Here is a 21444-nt window from a genome sequence, read left to right on the forward strand (position 1 = left end):
TGAAACAAAAATGCCATTTGTTTGCATGTTTCTGAAGATAAATAGTCTCTAGCACTTTCTAAGGAACTCACTCCTCACTAAATGATTGATCTAATATCATTTGGATCTTTAGGAGAGTATGAGACTGGCAGAGAATCTCTCATAAGGTGTCTCTCGAGGAGAGTTACAGAAGCAACAGATAAAGTTAGCATGCCAGATGTAGTGATATGTTGACTGGTGTCCATTCCCAAAGCAAAATCTGGACTTATGTATCCCTGCTAAAGTGGTGGGAAATAATCTAGGTTTGTGCTGATGTCAGTGAGAATAAAATGTAGCTGCTTGTTGCTTGCTCAGACTCCTAACACTTTGCCAAGCACAGGGTGTTGAAAGAATGAAAAAATCCAGGTCAGCCTAAAACAATCCAGTTTACACTACTAAAAGAAAATAAAACAAACATTTATTTGTGCTCATCCAGAGAGTTGCAATAAGGAGATGGTGATAGAAAACAATGATCTGAAAAGTATGTGGGTACGTATTAAACCTTACTGAAATGCTACAGGTGCTGTGGCTTGTTTGTGAACCTGTATAATAGAGTTATGACACAGGAAAGCAATGTGTTCTAAAGACTTGCTCAAGAAGCAGAGTCAGAAGCCAGACACACTACTTCCTTAGTCCTGCCATTGGAATGTAAAAACTCAGCCTGCAAAACCCCACTGCCATTATGTACCTCCTCCCACTCTGACACTCAAAATCCTTAGAAAACACTGAGTAATTAAGTTGAAAAATACGTTTGTGAGCTGTTGGAATACCTAAAACTGAATTTTAGGACGCTAACTTGGTAGTTGCTACTAATATACAAGAGTAGAGACTTTTGTGGGGATGGAATTTAGAAGATGGAAATTCTCAGTCCTGTAGCCATAGTGCAATTCTGTCAGAAATGTATTACAGTTAGGCTCGCTTATGCTCTTCAACTTCTTTTAATAACCTTAGTGGCATTTGGAATGTAAAATAATGGAAATTGATCCCAGCAGGAGTGGTAAGCATAGACTAGAAGTATTTCTGAATAATACCTGTCTGCTTCTCAAGGAATGCAGTGGAACATCTATGCACAAATAAGGGTTATTCATTGGGAAACAAAAACAAAACAAAAACAAACAACAAAAAAACAACAAAAAAATGAAAAATAAGTGTTGAGTTCAATATAGAGTTAGGGTGGAAGCAGAGAGTAGAAAATGAGAATGTTCTTCCCAAATTTTCCCTAAACTGAACAATTACTTAATCTAAATAAATGCTGTGTTTTGAAATTGACCTAAATTCGATTTTGTAATTTAATGGTAATTTAATGGTAAACTTAAAAAAAAATTAAATCTTCTGAAATTGAAAGTTTTGTTTTTTTCCAGTAACCCACAGATTTTTTTTCAGTAAGCCAAAATGATCACAGTTTGTTCCTTAGTTTTTGATTATAGATGGATGCCAACCAACATTTTCCGTAGTTTTTGTTCAGAGTACTAAAAAAATTGTGTATTTGTCACTTTTAATGAAACTCATACATTCAATATACTCAATCTGCTTAAAGTAAACATTTTGATACAAAGCAAAGTTGTTTAATTAGTCTGCATAGAGAAGATAGAAGAAGCTACATTTCCATGCCAAAACTGTGTTTTTCCTGTGTTTTTCCTGTGTTTGCAGACTCATCAATCAAAATTGACAGCATGATTTGTAAGAGCTGCAGCTGACAACTTTTTGAATCCCATTTGTCTGATTTGCCTATTAACTGCTTCAGTACCAGCAGGACAGCAATCTACACAAATTCATCTGCGCCCTTAGAGCAGAAGAACCTGGCATATTGGTCCTGGGTGTAGTGGAATGTCACCACTTTTGAATATAGTAGTTGAATTATAAAGAGGAGTGGAAGATTCAAAATTCCCACATGTTCACATTTTGTTTAATGTTGTACCTATAGGATCGGTACACACCATCATGACTAGGCTGTCATCAGTATTTATTTCAGATTTCAAGCAGACCCATATTTGGTTGCATCTCATGTCTTCTTTTTCCCCTACAGGGTTGCTTGTACAGCAGCCAATTCCCATCCTAGCAGCATATCTGAAATTAATAACCCTCTATCTACCCCCATGTTACACAGAAGGAGGAGGCTGCTTGGCAGAGAATGATTTGTGGTTCTTTTGCAGGGCTGTAGTTTGTATCAGATTCATCACAACCTGCGTGTTCAGAGACCTTCTTCTAATGGTGTGTTTGCTTTTTGTCTTGACGGCTTTGGCTCTGAGAACCCTTCATAATGTCTGATTATGTTTTTCATTCGTCTTGGCTTTTCTTTTTCCTCCTCTCTCTTTACAGTAGCTTATTCAGACACACCATAGATCAGTACCAGTTTCAGAATCAAGAGGGAACTGATGCTGGAAACATATGCTTCTCTGTGAAAATTAGTTAAAGCAACAATCGTATTTCAGACATCCGTTTCAAAGCAGGTCACTTTCCCTTTTTTTCCCATTCATTACCTCATTTTCCATATTCCTGGCAGCTATTAAAGTATCTATACTGAATCATACTCAGTTGCATCTGGGTAGCATATCCATTACAGACAGCAGATGACGATAAACTAACTTCCTCTGATATGGCAAATCGGATCCTGGTTTACCTCCATCACATTTTGCAGGAGTATTTCTGTGTTTTCCAGATTTTCCCTAGTCCCAGTTCCTGTGAACATGAGAAGGCACAATTTCATGGGCTGTGAGTGAAGGAGGAGGGCGTCCCCTGAGTCACTGAGTGCTGCCCTGTCAGGCTGTCTGGGATGCTGCTTGCTTGTCTGGATCTCTAGCTGCTGGTTCAAACCAGCGTGGCTGAAAGGAACTCCAGAGCTGTCTTTGCCTTTTGGCTAGGATCAATCTGTTAGATTAGTGTCTGATGCTTCCCTCTGTCAGGGACCTACATCACGCTCTAGCATGCCAATGTAATCTGTGATCTAGTAAGATTTGTTTCTTATTTACCTTCCCCCTCCCTCCCCACCTTCATCTCATGTAGGCAGACAAAGCGAGTTGGCAGATAATTGACAAATATCCCTTTCTTTGTTTCCTTCTTAGGGCTTTTAAGCTACAGTGATTTCGTCAAGGAAAACAAAATACAAATGTCTTCACACAGCTCTAAAAGTAATCTCAAGGCCAGCAGATAAATTGGTGTTCTCAAGGAATTTTCCCAGTTGTTTTTACCAAATGTCTCTGTGCTCAACTCAAATCCTCCCTCGTTATCCTGTAGGAGTGGGCTTCACGTTGTTCATGTTGGGAGGGAAGTGGGACTTCTGCACTCCAGTGAACATAGTCTGTACATCTGTTTCCTAAAAACAAAGATTGTCCCCCTTGCACCTCTTCTGTCATGTCTCTGTTCAGACTAGACTCACCCCTCCTTCCGTGCTTCCCTTCCACTTGACTGTTTTTGATCACAGTTTTTATTTATAGTGGTGTCCTGACAGGTACTTTAAAATTGCAGGTGGACGTTTAATGTTAACTGAGTGAGTTACCAGGCAAGCAGTGACTCTGCTTCAGCTGTGGCGGTGATGTTTTTAAACTTTCTTCAACTGAGAGTCGTTAAAAGTAGCAATAAAGGGGTTTGTTGAAGCTGTATGTCCCTTGGAAAGACTCAGCACATGCTAATTAGAGTGGTTTAGCAAAGAGATCAAGGCTGGTAAGTGTGTGGGAGGGGGCCCAGAGCAATAGTGGTGAGAGGAGTTGAAAATTGCAGGAAATGTTAATTATACAGCTAATTCCCTTCACCTTTCCCCTACCTTTGAAAACAAACCTCATTTTGAAGACACTTGTGTAGGGTGTTGTTTAGGAATCAAATTCCCTTATGTCTTAATAACTGGTAATATACCAGAAATGTGAAATTGGTGTAGAATAAACAAAGAACTCATCTATGCAGTATTGTTGTAATTAGATCTGGAAATAAGAATTTGCATGCCTGTGGTGCCAGATCAGGGCCAATGCACAGCTTTGATTTTTTCTTGTCTATATCCAGGTTCTGCAGAAGACGAGGGATATTTTTCCACTGACTCTTGTGATCTTTGGACCAAGTCTGTTCCTTGCTGTTGTTCCCCAAGGGCTCACAGACAGGCAGTGTGCTCAGGGGGCTTTGCCACTGGAGGCAGAATCAGAACGTGTAAGTACATTTACACGTGTCCCTGAACAAAGCTGGTAACACATAGATATTTGCATAGATGTTTAATTCTAATAAAAAGTGACAGGGAAGGGAAGGTATAAAATAGAAATAAGGTTATATGAGATGTGCAGTTATCAAATTCTTATTTTATAAATAAGAAGTACATATCTGTGTAGTTCGTGTTGCTAAGGGATTGTGCTGTATTTGCCATTCAAAGAAGCAAAGCATTACAGTGCAGAAGCTGGTTCTTTTCTGGTTAGTCAAAGTGAAAAGCTATAGGCCTAGATGCTGGATAAGCTTGTCAGCTCAGGAAATACTCAAGCACTCAGAACCTAAAATATAGCTGATAGAAAAATTAGACTTACATAAAATCACTTGTGCTAGCTCTCCCTGGCCACATGGAGAGGACGACACATACCTTTCTTTTTAGTAAGTGGTTGGTTTATTGATAATAAAGTTATTTTGAGAATTAGCAGTAACTGAACATGGTGAAACAGCTGTTTTTGCTGCACATTAACTACTTTGACCTGAGCAGTCATGCTTCTCTCCCTGACCCAACCCTGGCTTTCTTGTAGCAGTTCCAGCAGCATCCTTGTCTTGCAGGAACTGTGTTGTGTTTTTGCTGTTGCCCGTATTTATCCACTTGGTAGTGGTTTTGTTTGTTTGTTTGTTTTTTTCCTTATTTTGGACATTTTATAGCAAGTGTTCTAGTCTTGTGTAGTACTACTGATCTGTAAGAAGCACCGATTCATTGCAGGAAATGGTATATGAAATGGTAATCTTTATAGAAATCTTTTTTTTTTTCCACTTGTGAAATGAAACGAGCATTTTAGAAAGCACTGTATAGAGAAAACTTGCTAAAGGAATTCGGAGTGTACGGTTATGTTGCTAGCTACCTCCTCTGAGGATTTGTTCAGCACTTTTTAATTAGAAAACCCCTGTCAATAAAACAGGTCTACCAGTTGTCACATGCATTGAACAGTACGTTGTCTCCAAAAGTAGAAACTGTTTGACAGACCAAGTAGAGTGTTGATCAACCTGGGAGTATCTATCTTCCATCAAACTTGCTGAGATCGTTAATTATTCTTTGTTAGGGTAATTAAGTCATATGGAGGAATTAACTTCTATAACAAAGGATGTGCTCTGAGGCAGAGAGTGGGGAAACAACCGTTTTTAGAAAGAACACTCAAGGCATATAACATGTTTTGATGGTATTGAGAAAGGTATGATGGTATTGAGAAAGAACAATTCTATTTGTTTCTGTGTGTGCGTGTACAAACATAGTAATCGGTCACATCCAGTAGAGCTTAGCTACAGCAAAGCCATCCTGCAAGCACAAGACTGGTGAAATTAATTTTTTCTTCTTCAGTGACTTGCATGTCTGCGTGTCTTGCTGTATGTTGCACTGAATCATGGAATTGAGAAGGTTTGAGCAGGTAGATCAGTCAACCTTTCTTCCATTGTTTAAAATGAATCTGCCTCAAACTTAAACCACGTTTTGCTTGCCAAGATCATTCTCAAACAGTAGAAATTCCCAGTGAGCGAGGTGATAGGGTTTAGCCCAGATCTTTGTACTTGTGTATCATACAGGTAGAAGATTGAAAAAGGGAATATATATGCAAATCACCCTTCCACTTCAGTAGCAAACCAGTTTTAGGTGTAAACGTGGGCTGACCAGCATGCAAAAACTTTCCACTGAAAAATATCCCTGGGTGTTCATTTATTTTTGTTTAGCTTGGGTTGGTTTTAAGTTTTTCACTCTATTACAGTATGTTTTGCACCACCAGTAAGGACACCCAGAGTTTACTATTGATGTTTATTGAACCATTCATATCAAATAAATACTTTTGGGAGTCTGACCACAGAAAGGAAGAGCATTCCTTTGAGAGGGGAAAAATCAGAAATCTGTATCAGAAGAAAAGATAGATATCAGAAAGAAAATTTGTTTCAATTTTAAACATCTAAGGAGAAGGCGTGATTTCAAGGGGAGTGACTGAAATGTGGACACACCAGGGTGGGAGTTCTAGTTTGGGGTGTACACAGCAAAGTTCACAGCTTAGGTTGAGTTGCTCTGGGATGCGTTAACCCTTTGAACTATGCAGCCTCCTAGATGAAATGATTCCTTGGTGCAGTTCCAAGGCAAACTATGAAGCCAGTCATCTAATCTTTTGCACTTGGAACATTCCCTATCTCTGTTCAGTGCTTACTGTCTAGATAGATTGTAGTGCACAGGGTCTCATTAATGTATCATTTAGAATTGAAAACCTACTCAATTTCATTTTGAAATAATTTGCATGTTATACTTTTTTCTTCCAATTCATGTACTGATTTCACTGACATGAGAGGAAGCCATGCAATTATTCTTCTTGAGTAGCAGCTGAACAGATATTAAAGATCCTGTTTAAGACCGCACATAGGATTATTCTGGGGTCTAGGACCATAAGGAACAGAGCACTCTTAACTTCACAGAGTGGGGGAGTCGAAGACTCTCAGTACTTGCCTGGGCCATTCAACTGATTGCTTCTGTTCCGTTACTTTAAGTGTGTGACAAAGCCATTAGCTCAAATGGGGACACTCACTCACTGGAAGGTAGTGCGGAGATCAGCAGCAGGAAGCCAAAAGGGAGTGAACAGAATTTTTTAGTGTTCTGGCAATTTACTTCACCAAATGCAAATGATACACAATTACTTTCTCATTCCTCTGTTTCACTCTCCCATGTTGATCTCCTTCCTGGGTGCTGACGTTTTTCTTCTACCCTGTCTTTGCTAAATTTTTCTGGTAAATCAACCCACAAGCTGCCTGTGTTACAGGTGGAGGACTCCTGAAGGTCACAGGGACCTGCATAATCTGGGTTATCGGTATCCCAGTGCCTTTTTCCAGGGTGCTGGCGTTTCTCCCCATCATGGTCACTTATGTCTAGCTCATCATTCCAGCCTCTCTTGCTAGGATGCTGATGTTTATGCATCAGATACCCTCTCCCTGGATGCTGTCTTTTGGATAACACATTCAAGTAAGTCAGACGTGCACTAGGGATGTCCACATGTTGGTCCCACAGCGACCTTCTGCCAGGATGCTGTCGCTTTTTCAGCTCCAGATAGCTGGCAAGGTCGTCTTCTACCTCCCTTTTCCCTGGATGCTGCCTCTTCTGAATGTCTCCATAAGATGCTTCTTCCTTGACATCTCTTTTTCCAGGATGCTGTCTCTTTTCCAGGTCGCTTATGTATCTTTTTCCGGGGTGTTGTCTTTTGGAAAGCCATTCTGGCAGAGGGGCATTTAATTCTGTCAAAGGGAAGAATAATGTTAACGAACCTCCATAATCCTCTCTAAAGAAATGTGAATTTGTGGAGTTCTACAGTGCAGATTATAATCTGTTGCTCATTATACCCATTTATTTGCACTGGTAACTGTGTTGTCTTGAATTTGATTACTCTAGATGGTCTCTGTCAAAACAATTCTGGCACTTTTTTTTTTTTTTCCAAGGGTAGATTGATATATTAGGAACTAGGTGCAAACCAAGTGGGAAGACATGCAGTAACAAAGGGTAATGTGTTGGTTGATTTAGACTTCGCAGAAGCAAGTCAGATTCAGGTAAAGGTGTAGCAGGGTGAATAAAAGATGCTGGGTAGACAGAAGAAATCAGCTGCAGTAACTGGCAGCAGGGAGGGGCTGGATACAGCATGAGATAGAGAAAGGGCAGGGTTGAAACACAGGTAGAAGCAGGACTGTGGACATTTGAATGCTAGCTCAGTATTTCCAACAGCCATAAGTATCTCTTACTTATTCTTTTTTATGCAGCATCTTACTCAGTGATGGTGTGGCATTGCCTAAGGTAGGAGGTAGTAGAGAATAAAGCGCCTTTTGAGAACTGTGTCAGTATATTACAGCAGATGGGCTATCCCTCCCTTTACCTTAGTTGGAGTAATAAATATATGCATTAGAATCTGGGAAGTAAATACATTGGGTCTAATAATCTCAGCCAAGAAATACACCAGCATTACCAAAGGGATGTACCCAGTATTACATATACCTTTATTCATCTCTTCTTTCTTTTCAGCTTTCTTGAGGACAGACTGAAGGATGAAGCTTTCAGATCTCTGCAGGATGTTATCCAGGGGTCTTCTTCCCATGTTCTCACTTGCTTCTGGAAGGGGCTGCCCCCCATTGAGGCAAACACCAGACAAGGTCAGGCAGAGGAGTAGCAGTGGCAGCTGGATAGACAGCATTGTGAGACAGGAGTTCCTGCAACTTCCATGGGAGAGAGAACAACAGGGGAGGAGGATGGAGCAAAAGAATTCTAGCAATAATAGCCATATTGCCAGACACTGAAAAAGAACTACGGCATTGTTGTAGGGATTGAAGTCTCATATGAAGGTCCCTCTTGATTTCTGTTACAGACCTCTCAGTTTATTTTATATTCTTCAGAGAACCTGTAAATTCTTCATAATTGAGACCAAGTACTCATTCATTTTTTTCTGGAGGTATAAATATGAGCATTTCAAACACCTAGCTTCATGATACACAGATGATCTGGAAAACCAGTGATTTTGCTCTGCCTTTTGCCAAGAGGCAAAAATAATTTCCCTATTGAACCTTGTATTAACTGTTGTCCTACATGAGGTACACACATGTAAACCTGCACTAACAATCTCCAACAGGCAATTTCTTTTGCCAAGGGTTTATTTTAAAATAATGTGGTTTACAACACTACCATTCCACCTTCAGTTAAAGTCCAGCTTTAACAGCCAGGCTTTAAATATCTATTTCTATATATTTAAGGTACTTGTGTGTTTTTGCATTTGCCCATATAAGAAGATAGCTGTGCTATCTTCTGTTAGTTAGGGAGGTTTCTTGCATTGTGAAAGCAGCTAACATCTTTTGCAGAGACAATAATAACTGTATCCTCTATTACCACTTGCCTAGATAGCAGGTGTTTTTCTATTTCTACCAGCTAGCACTGGAATTCCTAAAGCACTTGCCACTGATTTATTTTCCAGTAAGCAGACTTCCTTCAATAGAATGGAATATATCTTTAATATTACTATAGCAATCATTTAGCTTAGTTACATCCTCAGAACATAAAAGAAATAAACAATGTTAACAAGTTCTATGCATTTTTAAAATAGATGAGTATATTATCATATTGGCAGGTTTCTATCACCTCTGATAAAGTCCTTGGATAACAGCCCTAAGAATATCACATAGGCTATTTGGCTTAGAACAATCTTTAGAAGGAAAGTTAGAATCAGCTAAAAGGAAATGATTTGATAACTTACCTGGTTTGTAGTTTCAGATTTTTGCTAGGTGCATCTGGCAAGAGATAGCAAACAGCTTTAAAGGATTGAACACATCTGAGCTTCAAAGTTGCCCTTTTTCTGCTACAGACACATGCAGTATCCAATAAAACTGTTGCTAAGTTCTCTTTGGACGGCTTGTGTCGCCGTACTTATACTGTACTGCCTCTGGACCCTTTATGCAAATAGCTGTGAGGTAATGTAGGTGATGTGTTGTTGCTTTTTTTTTTTTTTTTTTTTTTTTTTTTAACTGATGTCAGAGATCTGCATTTTGAATGCACTTTAAAACTGTGATGGTTATTTGCTGACTTCCTTATATCTTTACTGGACCTGAATGGAAAAACCTGCTGTTTTTTCCATTCTCCAAAGAGACTGTGTTGAATTTTATGTAAACCATCACAGAGAAAAAGGAGATTTTTTTTTAATTTTTTTCTGCTTAATAAAAAGAAGCTTGTGTATCTTCTATTAAGCAAATACTATGGAATAAATGCAAAGAGAGAGGTAATTTATCAAGCTAAGGAAGAAAATTTAAAAATGTAATTGATTATGTTTAAATAAGTTTATACAATGGGTTCTTTTTCTGAATAACACTGAACGGTTTCTGTCTTAGAATTCCATATTTTCTTGGCATAGATTTTCCATAAACAGTATGCTAGAATACAGATACGTAGTGTTAGATATTAAAACATGGCCAGGACACTGGCATTTTAGTACCTCTCTAGGGTGCTGTGCCACAGCCTGAGACACAAGGCATTTTGGCGATACTCTTAAAAGCACTGTACTTAAAAGTGGATCCATTATACTTACAGGTAATGTGGGTCTTCACGTGGCCTGTAAGATTGCCTCTGCTGCTACTCCAGTTAGTTTTAAGTTGACTCTTGCTGGCCTATGGAGCAAATTCATGCAGGGCATGTTTGACGCATAAAGAAGCAGTAAAAATCTCCAAATCTCTCTTTCCTTTCTGTTGTCCAGGATTTGTAGCTCTTGCACCATTTCAGCTGTATTTTGGGCAACAAATACTGGGCATAGGTGAAGAAAGGCATCATTTTACATCTGAACAGATAATGGAAATACTCTATAAAATTAAAAACAGATGAAGTTAGTTGTTTTGTTATCAAAGTGGCTTACTACCCATCTGAATTTAACAGAAAATGGTCATCTTGTGGAGCTTTTCCCCCTACCCCATTCAACTTTATGTGACGGACCAGAAAATACATAAGAGCCTTGTTTTCAGTTCTTTGCGAAATAAAAGCTGACGTTCTTGGAGTGACTGTAGTGGAATGCAGCTATTACCTCAACCTTCTGCCCTGAGAATGTCATCTCTTGAATTTTGTCTTAATATCTCAGGAAGAATGTATCAAAAATTGTATATAGATGTGCCTTTTGATATTAATTACCCTGTTGTAATTTGAGAGTAGTCATGGATGTCAGTGTACTTGTTCCAGATTTGCTGAAGGGTTAGAGTTTGGGGCTCATGGCATTTTAACTGTATCTCTAACGATTATATCGAAAATGGAATCTATTTTACTTGTTTGGATTTCTATGGGAGCCAAATTTTTCCTTCAATTTTACTATGGCTAGCCTTAGAATTTGTCTCTCTCTGATTTGTAATGATTCATATATTGAACTGAGTTTAAAAAAATCCTCCTGCACTTTGAAGCATTGCTCTTGAAAAAAGATAGATGGGAAAAACAGAAGTTTATATAGCTGAAACACTTTCATATATACAAAGCCATATAGTAATATTAATTCAAGGAACAGCTAAGAATCTGATATTAAAAATAGCCTCCCATATGAATGTATTTCATCTTAGCACTGAGTGAATGAGTCGGATTTCACTTGTGGTACAGCAGTTGACATACTGAATCTCTTGGCTACCAAGAAATGATAGGATTGCTAAGACTTGTACTTTGGAAGAGTGCAATTTAATAAATCTTCACTTGACACATATCTCCAGTGTGAGAATCTGTACAAAGTCTGAGTTGGAAATAATTCTTAGCATGCAGTTCTCCCTCCAGTCTGAAGTTAATTTGGACAGCATAGAATGCTTGCATGTGTAGCTCAAGCTTAGGTACAGCAGGAGCTGTTCCTCGCAGAGACCTTTTACTGATTCTCTTAATGCACATGCAGCAATTTGGCATGCACATGCATGGTCTAATGCACGAGATGCACTCATTGCCCAGTCTGCTGACTAACCCTAGATTATTTTCTTTGTAAGACTGTCCACCCATCGAAAACCAAACAGTGTCCCCTCAATTTCTGTGGACAAGCTGACAGGTCTTGTTCTCCATTATAGTATTTCTACCACAATCAAATACTAATGCCATAGATTTGGGAGCTGCTATTGCATCAGTCACTGTGAGCCTCATAAGGAGTGACATTCACTTTGCACTAGCTGTCTGGCATTTCCTGGGTGTAATAACTCCTTATGGTGTCTTATGATACCATACCTGAGTTTAAAAAATTAATTTACTGGGCTATAAATTAAAGTGGGCATAGATGGAATGAGAACTGCATTTTTAAATATTTATTTCAAAAAGTGAAACAGGACAGTAAAGTTGTTAAGAATTCTGTTGTTAGCTCCCTGCAAGGCTTTCTTAATAAGCTGTTAAGCCAAGCATGCCTTCTAAATTAAAAAAAAAACAAAACAAAAAAAACAACATAAATTACAACACGGATGTTTTTGTCATGTGTTTGAAGGCTTCAGTAATTCCAAATAGTTTTTTAATCTCTCTTTGTTACAGTTTTTTCTTCACTTAATCACGTTTTCTCTGTGCTTTTTAACATAAAAGATTTGGAACGAATTAAGCATTGTGACTAGCATCTGTCACATAAGAGTTTATTCTTGCTGTCTCTTCCCCAAGGCAAGAAGAGTGTGATGCAAATTGGCTTGTTTGTCAGGACTTTTTAAAAAACAGTTTGCATGAATAGCTAGGTTCACACATACTAATATATATATGAAGAAGGAAGGCCAACATTTTATCTTGCCCTTGGAGCAAAAGGTGGGGTTTGTACCAACTATGTTCCAGTGGAGTTTTTCCTTGAGTCTTGGGCCAATGCCTTAATCTCAATGGGATGCTCTTTTACCTGCACACTCCACCAGGCATCTGGGAGCAGTCAGGAAGCTCTAGTGTCAATGGATTTAAGCAGTCCTCTTAATCCTCTTACACTGTGGGCATTGCATCTTTAACAGCCATGCTTGAAAGCTGTTCTCAAAACTAAGTTTTTTTGTTTTGTTCTGTTTTGTTTTTCAGGCAAGATATATTTACAAAGTATTTCAGTTTTGAAGAGGCATTTTCTGACAGCAACTTGTTTCTGTGGTACATCCTCAACAAGCTATTGCACGTGGGATGTTTTTAAACTGCCACCTGCAGCATTCTAAGTCACAAGTAGACACATAGACTTGTGAGACAGGCAATATCTTCCATCCCATAATCTCTATACTAACAGCTGACAAAACAATACCCACCATCCCAGACAAAGCTAGTGTCACTCTGGTTAAAATGTTGTCCAGCTATCATCCAGTTCAATTTAGCATTCACAATTTATGAGAGAGGTATAAGGTGACTTGGTTACTGCATTTATGTCCTTGTACATGGGGAAGATAACAGTGGGGAGATTTCTGCCTTTATGCTAGTAAAAGCATAAGAACTAGTACCTGGAAACTGAGGTTGAACAAATTGAATTCAGATTCCTTGCTATGATGGTAATTAGACACGGAAGTAATTTTCCATATGTAGCCTTGGTATTGCTTGGAAATTTAGAAATTATTTTTCTTTTGGCAGGTCAAATGTTTTACTATAGCTTCACTATAGTCAGTAGCAGAGCATGTCACATCCCAGTTGGTATTGTTGTAGTTTCATCAAAAAACAGAAATAATGAGGATTAATGATGCTTTTTCCATTCATTTCAGTACTTGGGAAGATAAAATCTAGGAGTGGAAATGAAGGCATCTCCTCTACCATGGACTTTATTTCTTCCAGTACTGAGTCCCAACATTGGCGCTGCTGCTGCTTACTACAAGCATTGGAGGTGAGGAAAAGCTTGCTTCTGATATGAGATCCAGGGCCGTTTTTAAGGTAGCTGCTAGTTAAATACAGTCAACTGAATTGTCCAAGAAAATCTGGTGAAATCATTAGAAACTCTACTGGCTAATGCTGAGTATCACTTGAAATGTGACCGGAAAACGGTGAGGAACAAAAGTGAAGGGCCAGATTTGAAGGCTCTGGCACTTTCAATTGACTCTCCTTTCAAAAAATTCCACAAATGGCAAAATGTTCTGCTCTAACTGTAAGCCCAAAAGTTTTGTAGTTTTGCAGACACAAAAGTGTTGAAGCTTAGTTTCATGAATTCCTTGAAACAAATACAAAATCCTTTGAGGAAACTTAATATAGGAAGAGATTAGGTATTCTATCTTAAATAATGAATAGGACAAGTATTGAATGAGATGAGGACATTAATTTCTGTGCAGGGATGCTCTTAATAGAATTACTGAGTAAATTCCACGTGGAATGCACACAGCTCGCCTCACTAGTTGAAATCTCTAAAGGCTAGGGAAGGCTATTATATTAGAAGGGAGGGGGGGATATCCTGTGTAGCATTAAAACTTTTGCTAAAAGGAATATAAATAGCATGTTGCTTGTATCAGCTAAATTGTTTTGTAGTTTCATGAGGAATCAAAACCAAAGCATTATTTTATTAATCCCGCATACTGGCTTACTGATAGACTTTTCAATACTAAACAGCATATTATGGAGTCAGAACTTGACAGGCTTAATTGTATACTTAAGAGTCAGTCTAGCTCACAGTTTATTCCTTCTGGGATGGTGGCAATTTGGAATTAAAGATCTCAATGGATTCACTGTACTGTTGTAATTAGTTTGTAATTATCTCAGTAATGTTTATGCAGGGTCATTTCTGTAGTTTTCTAATTGAGAGAGAACCCTGTAATATGGAAAGAAAGTGGCCATCTTCAGAAAGAGTATCATTGTGCCTTGTCTCTTGCTCCAGGGACGGCCCAAGATCTTTCAAAACAAATAATGTCATTTCATGAAACAAGACCCTATACCACCAGGCATCAAAACCAACAGCTTCCCAGCCTGTTGTTTTCTCACAGCTGCTAATAGCAGCAATCAAAAGATTCCCTGCTTTGTTCCAAGCAGGGAATTAGTCATTGGACAAAACAAATTTCAGCAGTTTGGTATACCTTGCCAAAATTTTGCTTTTAAGCTGTGGAGAAATTAGTGATACAGAAACAAGAGATTCAGGGATATTTGGTTTGGTATGACAGAAATGGTGGACATTCACCTTCCTTTTAAGAAGCAAGCCTGATTGCCACTGTCAAGTAACTTGTAAAGTCAGTGGAAGGTTTGTAAATACATCACTGCTTCCCATTGCAATTAAAGCAGAAACATGCTTGTTTCTTCTATGGTGTGCCTTTATACTTGCTGCTAACACATCCTAATTATGGTGGAGAAAGCATAATTGGATGTGAAAGGAGTAAATTTGAGTGCAAGAGAAGAGGCAACAAGAAATTTAGTGTTTTGCACAAAGTATTTGAAAATACTAGTTAGGATGTTAAAGTTTCCAGTCATGAGCTTACACCTAGTTCTTCTGTCAAGTTCACTAGGAATTACCAACACAGCACATGGAAAAATCTCACCTGACAGTCCCTGCTTGTTCAAATGTCAAAGACACAAGGCTCAGAAGCTCCTGATGGTTTGGCGTACCTAATGCATGCCCAGTAGGTAGAGATCAGAGACCACAGTGGGAGCATGAATAAGACTGAGTAAAAATAGAATGAAATGGTCCAGAACTGGCCCTTGTAGCTGATGGTAGAACGTCTTCCTTTTTGAAATGCCTAAGTTTCTATAGCTGCTTTAAAAATAACTGATTTTATTTACTGTTGTTGCTTTCTTTTGCTGTAAAAGGCAGCAAGCTATTCAGTGGTATATTCAGCAAAGCAACCTCAAGCTTTGCTTTAAGAATACAGTGTGAATGTGGTTTGGTTTCATGTTGACCACATTGGTCTGATAAGAAAGGGAAGTGGTGCCAGTGACATGACCCCATCAAGAAGCCAGATCTGTTTGTGCCTGCCTATATACAGTACCCAAAAAGCAGCTATTCTTAAGGGAGCTGCAGCTCAGAATCAGATGTAGAGAGGAATTCTGACCAGATATTTGGTGTTATTAACAAAGTTAATTACAGGTGCCAGTCATATCAGCTGAGGACACTGAATTGGATAACAGTTTGTTCAAGTATTGCTCCCTTCCTCTCCTTGTTTCTGTTTGCCTGTATGCATACGTTATTATGTGTGTGTTTGTTATGGATAACCTGCTCCTGACTTGTCTTTATTGGTCTTAATAGTTACTAAGTTAATTGGTCGTCTCATTTTCTGAAGGCTTAAATTTGCTTACCTTGTGTTACTCTTCCTGCAGTAAGACTGGTCATTTTATCTTTTAGGTTACTGGTTGTTAAGAGACCTGTGGTGCAGCAACAGTGAAGATCAGAATCCCATCATGGTAAGTACTATACAGAAGTAAAAATGAGAATTTACATCCTAAGACAGTGACAATGATGTGTTACAAGTGTATGAAATAATTTAGTATAAATATGTTATTTCAAGGGTTTTGGTAGCCATCAGGATAGTCAGAGGTATGTACAGTTAGTTTGTAAGTTTTGCTGCAGTGTTTCAAAAGGATTTGGAAGAAGAAAGGATGGTAGTTCTATAAAATCCAGCACAGAGTTATTCCCACTTGTAAGGACAAGAACATAAAAAAGCTGGTTGCTTGGTATTACCAGCAGAAGGAAGACAAATGGAGTTCTTGCTCTCCAGTTCCAGCATGGATCATAGAATCATAGAATCATAGAATATCCTGAGTTGGAAGGGACCCTTAAGGATCATCAAGTCCAACTCTTGACACCACACAGGTCTACCCAAAAGTTCAGACCATGTGACTAAGTGCACAGTCCAATCTCTTCTTAAATTCAGTCAGGCTCGGTGCAGTGACCACTTCCCTGGGGAGCCTGTTCCAGTGTGCAACCACTCTCTCTGTGAAGAACCCCCTCCTGATGTCAAGCCTAAACTTCCCCTGCCTCAGCTTAACCCCGTTCCCGCGGGTCCTGTCGGATCTTTTATGAGAGGACCTTTGCAAATAGTAAGTGATACAGTTCACAGTTTCTGTTATTGTCCATTAGCCCCACCCCATGTCCTTAATGCTTATGAACAAAAATAATTAGGGGCTTTTTAGTTTATCAGTTTTATCAATCACTAACGTCACCAGTGAAAATGGAAGCCATTACTTAAAATTCAGACCTTCACTATATAAAGGGTTAATGGCCAGAAATCAGACAGGGATATCTGCACTGTACTTAGCTAACCACAGAAGCCACTGGAGATGTAATGCAGTGCTGAGGTGCTCATATTCCAAATATGTATTTAAGGATTGTGTAGAGCACAATAGGTCATCAAGTCCCTTCTTTGGAGGGCTGAGTGAATTACCTGGCTAATGTGAGGGGAGTTCATTGAGTATTCAGTGTAGAACTGTTCTCAAGCCCATCATTCGTAGTCATCTAGATGAACCTTGATGCACAACAAAGATACTTAGGGGGGAAAAAAGAAAGAGAGAAAGAGAGAAAGAAAGAAAGAGAGAAAGAAAGAAAGAGAGAAAGAAAGAAAGAAAAAATCAGTTGTTCAAGTTATGTGGTTTTCATATTGTACTACTAACTATGAAATGACAGACCTTTATGTAATTTGCATCTTTATAATAACTTCCATGGCCATTGTAATAGCAGTAGACTTCTACACTGGTGCTTTGGACTACTGGATTTGTTTGCGAACAAACAGCATGAAGTGAGAATCAATGGGTATTTAGCTGCCATTTGGGGACAGAGATTATAATTAAAGCTGTTCTATAGGCCAAATAATGGGTATCATGCTTTATGGAACAATAAAGGCACAAAAATAACCAGTGAAGTATATACTAAGACCAGGAATAGCTCTGGCCTTTAGGAATCTGTGATCTCCTTATGGCTTCCTACTCACATAATTCCAGCTGGCACACTGTACATCCCAAGGGAAGCTGAGTGAGTGAACCCAAAACACTAGAGTAAAAATTCTTGGAAGCATTTCATACCTGCTTCTGCTGAGAGGACTGCGAGACACAAAGCTTAAATGCTTCTCCACTCTTCTGTCAGTCCTCTCCTGGGCCTTGTGGGCTGAGCCTGGCTATGAACAAAGATACATTTAAGATTAGTTACAGAATGGCTTGCAGATGCAAATTACAGCAGTTGGTGATTTTTGTAAGCACCAAGATGAGAGGCTACATGGTCATTTGGTTAGAATGGAGTCTGGGAATTGGGACAGCTGTACTCTATTTCTGTATCTCCCACTGAATTGTTCTGTGACTCTTAGTGATGCATCAAGGCAGAAAACCAGCTATAGTCAAAATCAGTCAGACTTTTTTTAGATATTAACTGAAATAACATAGGCCCTTAAATATCTGAATTTTGTGCTTGTCCACAAACAAGGGATAGTGATACAAGATGTGGACTCTGACGTTTATGACATGCTTTGACGTTCTCAGATGGAGACAAGAAAAGTCAAAAGCACTGTTCGTAGTTACTCTTTGAAAAGCAAGTAGAATTCACCAAGCCCAGTGGGCCTGATATGCAAGTTTAAGTCAAGAAAACAGTAAATAGAGAAGTTGTGTTTGAGTGGACTCATATGAAGATTTGGTGTGACTGTGATGTGAGTGCTTTTCTTGGCCCAGGAGCAATGATGTAAGATCCTGCTAGATGAGCAATTTCTCAGGATTCTTTCTACAGTCCAGTGATGACTTTAACAATTTTCTCCTTTTTCAGATACTAGCACTCATATCCTTCTTTGTCTATAGTTCCCATCCGATTTAAAATGTTCTCTGTTGGCCCCTAAAACCTGGTGTGGTGGAATTCTAGAAATGCATTCGTGAAATGTCTGATGATGCTCTTCATATCCTTTGGTGTAGAGATGGCTGAATCACATCAGTGGTTTTCAACCTGTACAAAACAATGCAGGGTTTGGAATGAGTTGAAAGGGATGAGTAAAAGGTCATTAATAAAAGCAATTCTTTAGTTAAATTTGCTCTTTGATGATCTATATCTTCCCTAGAAAATGCTCATAGATCTGCAACTAGAAAATGTAAGAAGTATTTTGTATTCTTTTGAATATATTTTGAATCCTTTTTAAACCTTCATTTCAGTAATTGTGTGATTCAGAGGCCATAATGGAAGATGCAGAGTTAAGACTTTAATAACTTTACATTTTTATAGTTATTATTGAAAAATAAAGCAACCTTTTGGCATTCTGAGAGGAAATGGCTCATCAGAAACAAGAAGCTGCGAGACTGTTTCTAAAATACCATTTGGAACATCTCAGCAATAATCTATGATTATTTCTAAGCCTCCCATGCTCACGTTGAGTAAGCGAAGCTCAAGTCTTATTCCATGGGGAAATTAAGGAAATGCCAAGGACTACCTGTTAAACAGGTGGTGCCATTGATCATTATCTCAACTTTATAGACACAGCATCTTTTTGTCATTTGAATAACAAATGATCTCTAAGCTTATACCAAAGTAAATCTTATTGACCTTTTACAACTACTTATGCTTTTACTGAAAAGCAGTAACTCCATCTTCATTAAGATCACTTTCAATTCTGTATGGAGCAAGGTACTGAGCAAAGTAATTCCATAAACACATACTTGCATAGGAAGAAAGAAGGTACATAGCAATTTTCTTTACTTGAATGTACATAGCACTGACCAGTCTGTAATGGGGAATTGAGGAACATCGCTAAACAGTTTAGAACTGTGATCAGATTGCTTCTGATGCCCTCTGTTTACCAGATGGTTTGGGTCCTCTGGAATTTCAGCAGCGACAAACATGAATGGGCTCACATAGAAAACTTGCCGGTTGCAGAGCACAACAATACCTGGCAGAATTTACTGCTTTTACAAACAATGACTTGACAGCCCAGCTTCCAGGTGCTCATCTGAAAGCCTTAGGAAGAGTGTGTGAACAGAAACCTGGCATTTCCCTGCTTGCTGCCTCTACCATGTGAGAGTAATTCTCTACCTTTCCAGTTACTGTGATGGTTGCAGACCTAGTGTTCAGCTTGCCCGTACTCCAACAAGCTGAAAGGGACCAAACTGAGACCGTTTTACCCCCTGAGGACTTGCTTTTATCATCTTCCTCTTGAACTGTGAAGGAGAGATGGAGAGATAATCACCAGACGGGTCAGCCTTGATCTTGGTTTCAGTGTGCATCACAGTAATTACACAGCTACTTTTGCAGATCTCAGCATTGTTGCTTTTAAAAACAACAGTCATGGGAATACAACCATCTCACCTATGTGGCCTGGTTGTTTAAAATAGTCCTACTACTTAGAGGAAACATACTTGCTGTTATTAAGAACACAGAAGTAAACAATCTAGCTCTGCTCATGGACAAAATAGTTAGGCCAGGCTTCTGAGAGAATACATTTTGCTTGACAATATTTTACGTTTGTTCCTTTGTTTTTGTCAGGGAATGAATTGCAATGCAAAAATAAATAAATAAATAAATAAATTCAGAAGTGAACATAAGATCCTCTCGTATGGGGATGTATCCTCACTACCGTGTCAGAGTTCTGTTCAACTGGAGTAAAGCTTCTGGGGGAAAAAAGTGTAATCAGTTTGAGAGTCTACCACAGTATAGTGAAGGGTATTGTAGAAGGGCAGTCTCAAAGCAAAAGTTTTCAGATGCTCAAAAAGGTACCAGAAGAGTTTCTGATTAGAAGGCAAGAAGAGAAGGCCGATTAACTGCAGGCCAATTATCTGGTCATAAGCAGCAGGTTATATTGGCCTCTATCTGAGCTGTGTGAATACAGTTGTCTCAGGTGTGATGCCATGTAGAAACACCCAGGATTTTTTGAACTTTTGAATTTATTGCAAGGTTTATTTTTTAACGTGATTGCTCTATGTTCACGTTTTCCATATCTTGGCAAACTCTGATATGATATACTTAGCCTCCATTCTTTACTTGGAGAACTAACAGGGTTCCTTTATTAACACAGAAGAAAATAAGTAATTTTAACTAAGCAAGGCTCTTGATATACAGCTTGAAAAGTCATTACTTTACAAATTAGCCAAGACTTCCACAGTGTTTCCTCTTTTGCAAACACAATGGGAGAAAATGCACTGTAACACTGATACCTTTCTTTTTCCAGAAGGCAAATGTAGAAAAGCTGTGGTATTGTTCTAAAGAGCTTTTTCTTTCTCCTTTAGCCTCCACTGGAGTCTGTCACATCCTTCTTTAATAAAGTTCATTATTAGTACAGTTTCTGAGGTTCACAGGGAAAATGAGATCAATAAGAATTTCTTCCAAACCTGATTGAAAGTAGCAGATTATTGAACTACCTCTGTTTTTAAATGAGCATTTAAATCTTTGGTATAACATTGGTTGGCAAATTCAGCAATCAATTCCACAGCTGTATAAGAAAACCAGTCAGATAAATGCAGAGTTTCATAAACTCACACAGTTCAACATCATGTTACTAAGCAAACTGGAGTCACACATCTAAGAATGCTGTACTGCCTCAAACCCTGGAGGACCATCCATTCACACTGACATTCTAACAGTACATTCAGACTATTCATTTAAATCTGCTTGGTTTATTTTCTCTGTGAAATTCTTTAAATATAAGCTGCATGTCCAGCCTCAATCAGACAAGGTAAGGATATAAAGTATTTCTATTACTTTACGCTGCTTAGCAGAAAGGCTAAAACATTTTGTTCCTTCCTTTCTGCATTGGACATCAACATTTTTCACATGAGAAGATCATGGGCACTATTGATTACAATGAAGACATGTTTCTGTAGACTTCATTGATAATCTGCACGTAAACTCTAAACAGTAGTTCTGAAGTTCTCCATAGTCACAGGCTGACCAACATCAGTTATTCCTTTTGGTGCAACTTTGGACT

General features: G+C 38.7%; 2 protein-coding genes across 12 annotated transcripts in view; one reads left to right on the forward strand and one right to left on the reverse strand.

The window, feature by feature from the left end:
* The window catches only part of TMCC1 (transmembrane and coiled-coil domain family 1), a 135627-nt gene that overhangs the window by 2264 nt on the left and 111919 nt on the right, over positions 1-21444 (forward strand). For 4 of the 7 annotated variants that reach the window (XM_072044561.1, XM_072044562.1, XM_072044563.1 and 1 more), the window contains exons 2-4: positions 4012-4152; positions 13357-13475; positions 15906-15964. The gene's annotated coding sequence lies outside the window, so the exon portion shown is untranslated. Of the gene's footprint in view, positions 1-3839; positions 3859-4011; positions 4153-8206; positions 8335-13356; positions 13476-15905; positions 15965-21444 lie in introns of those variants that run through there. The other 3 variants (XM_072044566.1, XM_072044564.1, XM_072044567.1) reach the window with 3 other exon arrangements.
* TRH (thyrotropin releasing hormone) lies at positions 5955-17670 on the reverse strand. 5 transcript variants are annotated; one of them, XM_038186070.2, is made up of 6 exons: positions 17579-17670; positions 16945-17045; positions 15860-15971; positions 10251-10329; positions 8180-8397; positions 5955-7431 (listed from the first exon to the last, which is right to left on the reverse strand). In XM_038186070.2, exons 5-6 carry the CDS (start codon positions 8373-8375, stop codon positions 6845-6847), a joined length of 783 nt encoding a protein of 260 aa, XP_038041998.1. In that variant the 5' UTR covers positions 8376-8397; positions 10251-10329; positions 15860-15971; positions 16945-17045; positions 17579-17670; the 3' UTR covers positions 5955-6844. The 5 variants fall into 5 exon arrangements, with proteins under 5 accessions (XP_038041998.1, XP_071900682.1, XP_071900684.1 ...); XM_072044581.1 differs by lacking the exons at positions 15860-15971; positions 16945-17045; positions 17579-17670 and having other exon boundaries at positions 10251-10468; XM_072044583.1 differs by lacking the exons at positions 10251-10329; positions 15860-15971; positions 16945-17045; positions 17579-17670 and adding an exon at positions 9426-9563 and having other exon boundaries at positions 8180-8391.

Source organism: Anas platyrhynchos, chromosome 13, assembly GCF_047663525.1.
Source record: "Anas platyrhynchos isolate ZD024472 breed Pekin duck chromosome 13, IASCAAS_PekinDuck_T2T, whole genome shotgun sequence".
NCBI lineage: Eukaryota > Metazoa > Chordata > Aves > Anseriformes > Anatidae > Anas > Anas platyrhynchos.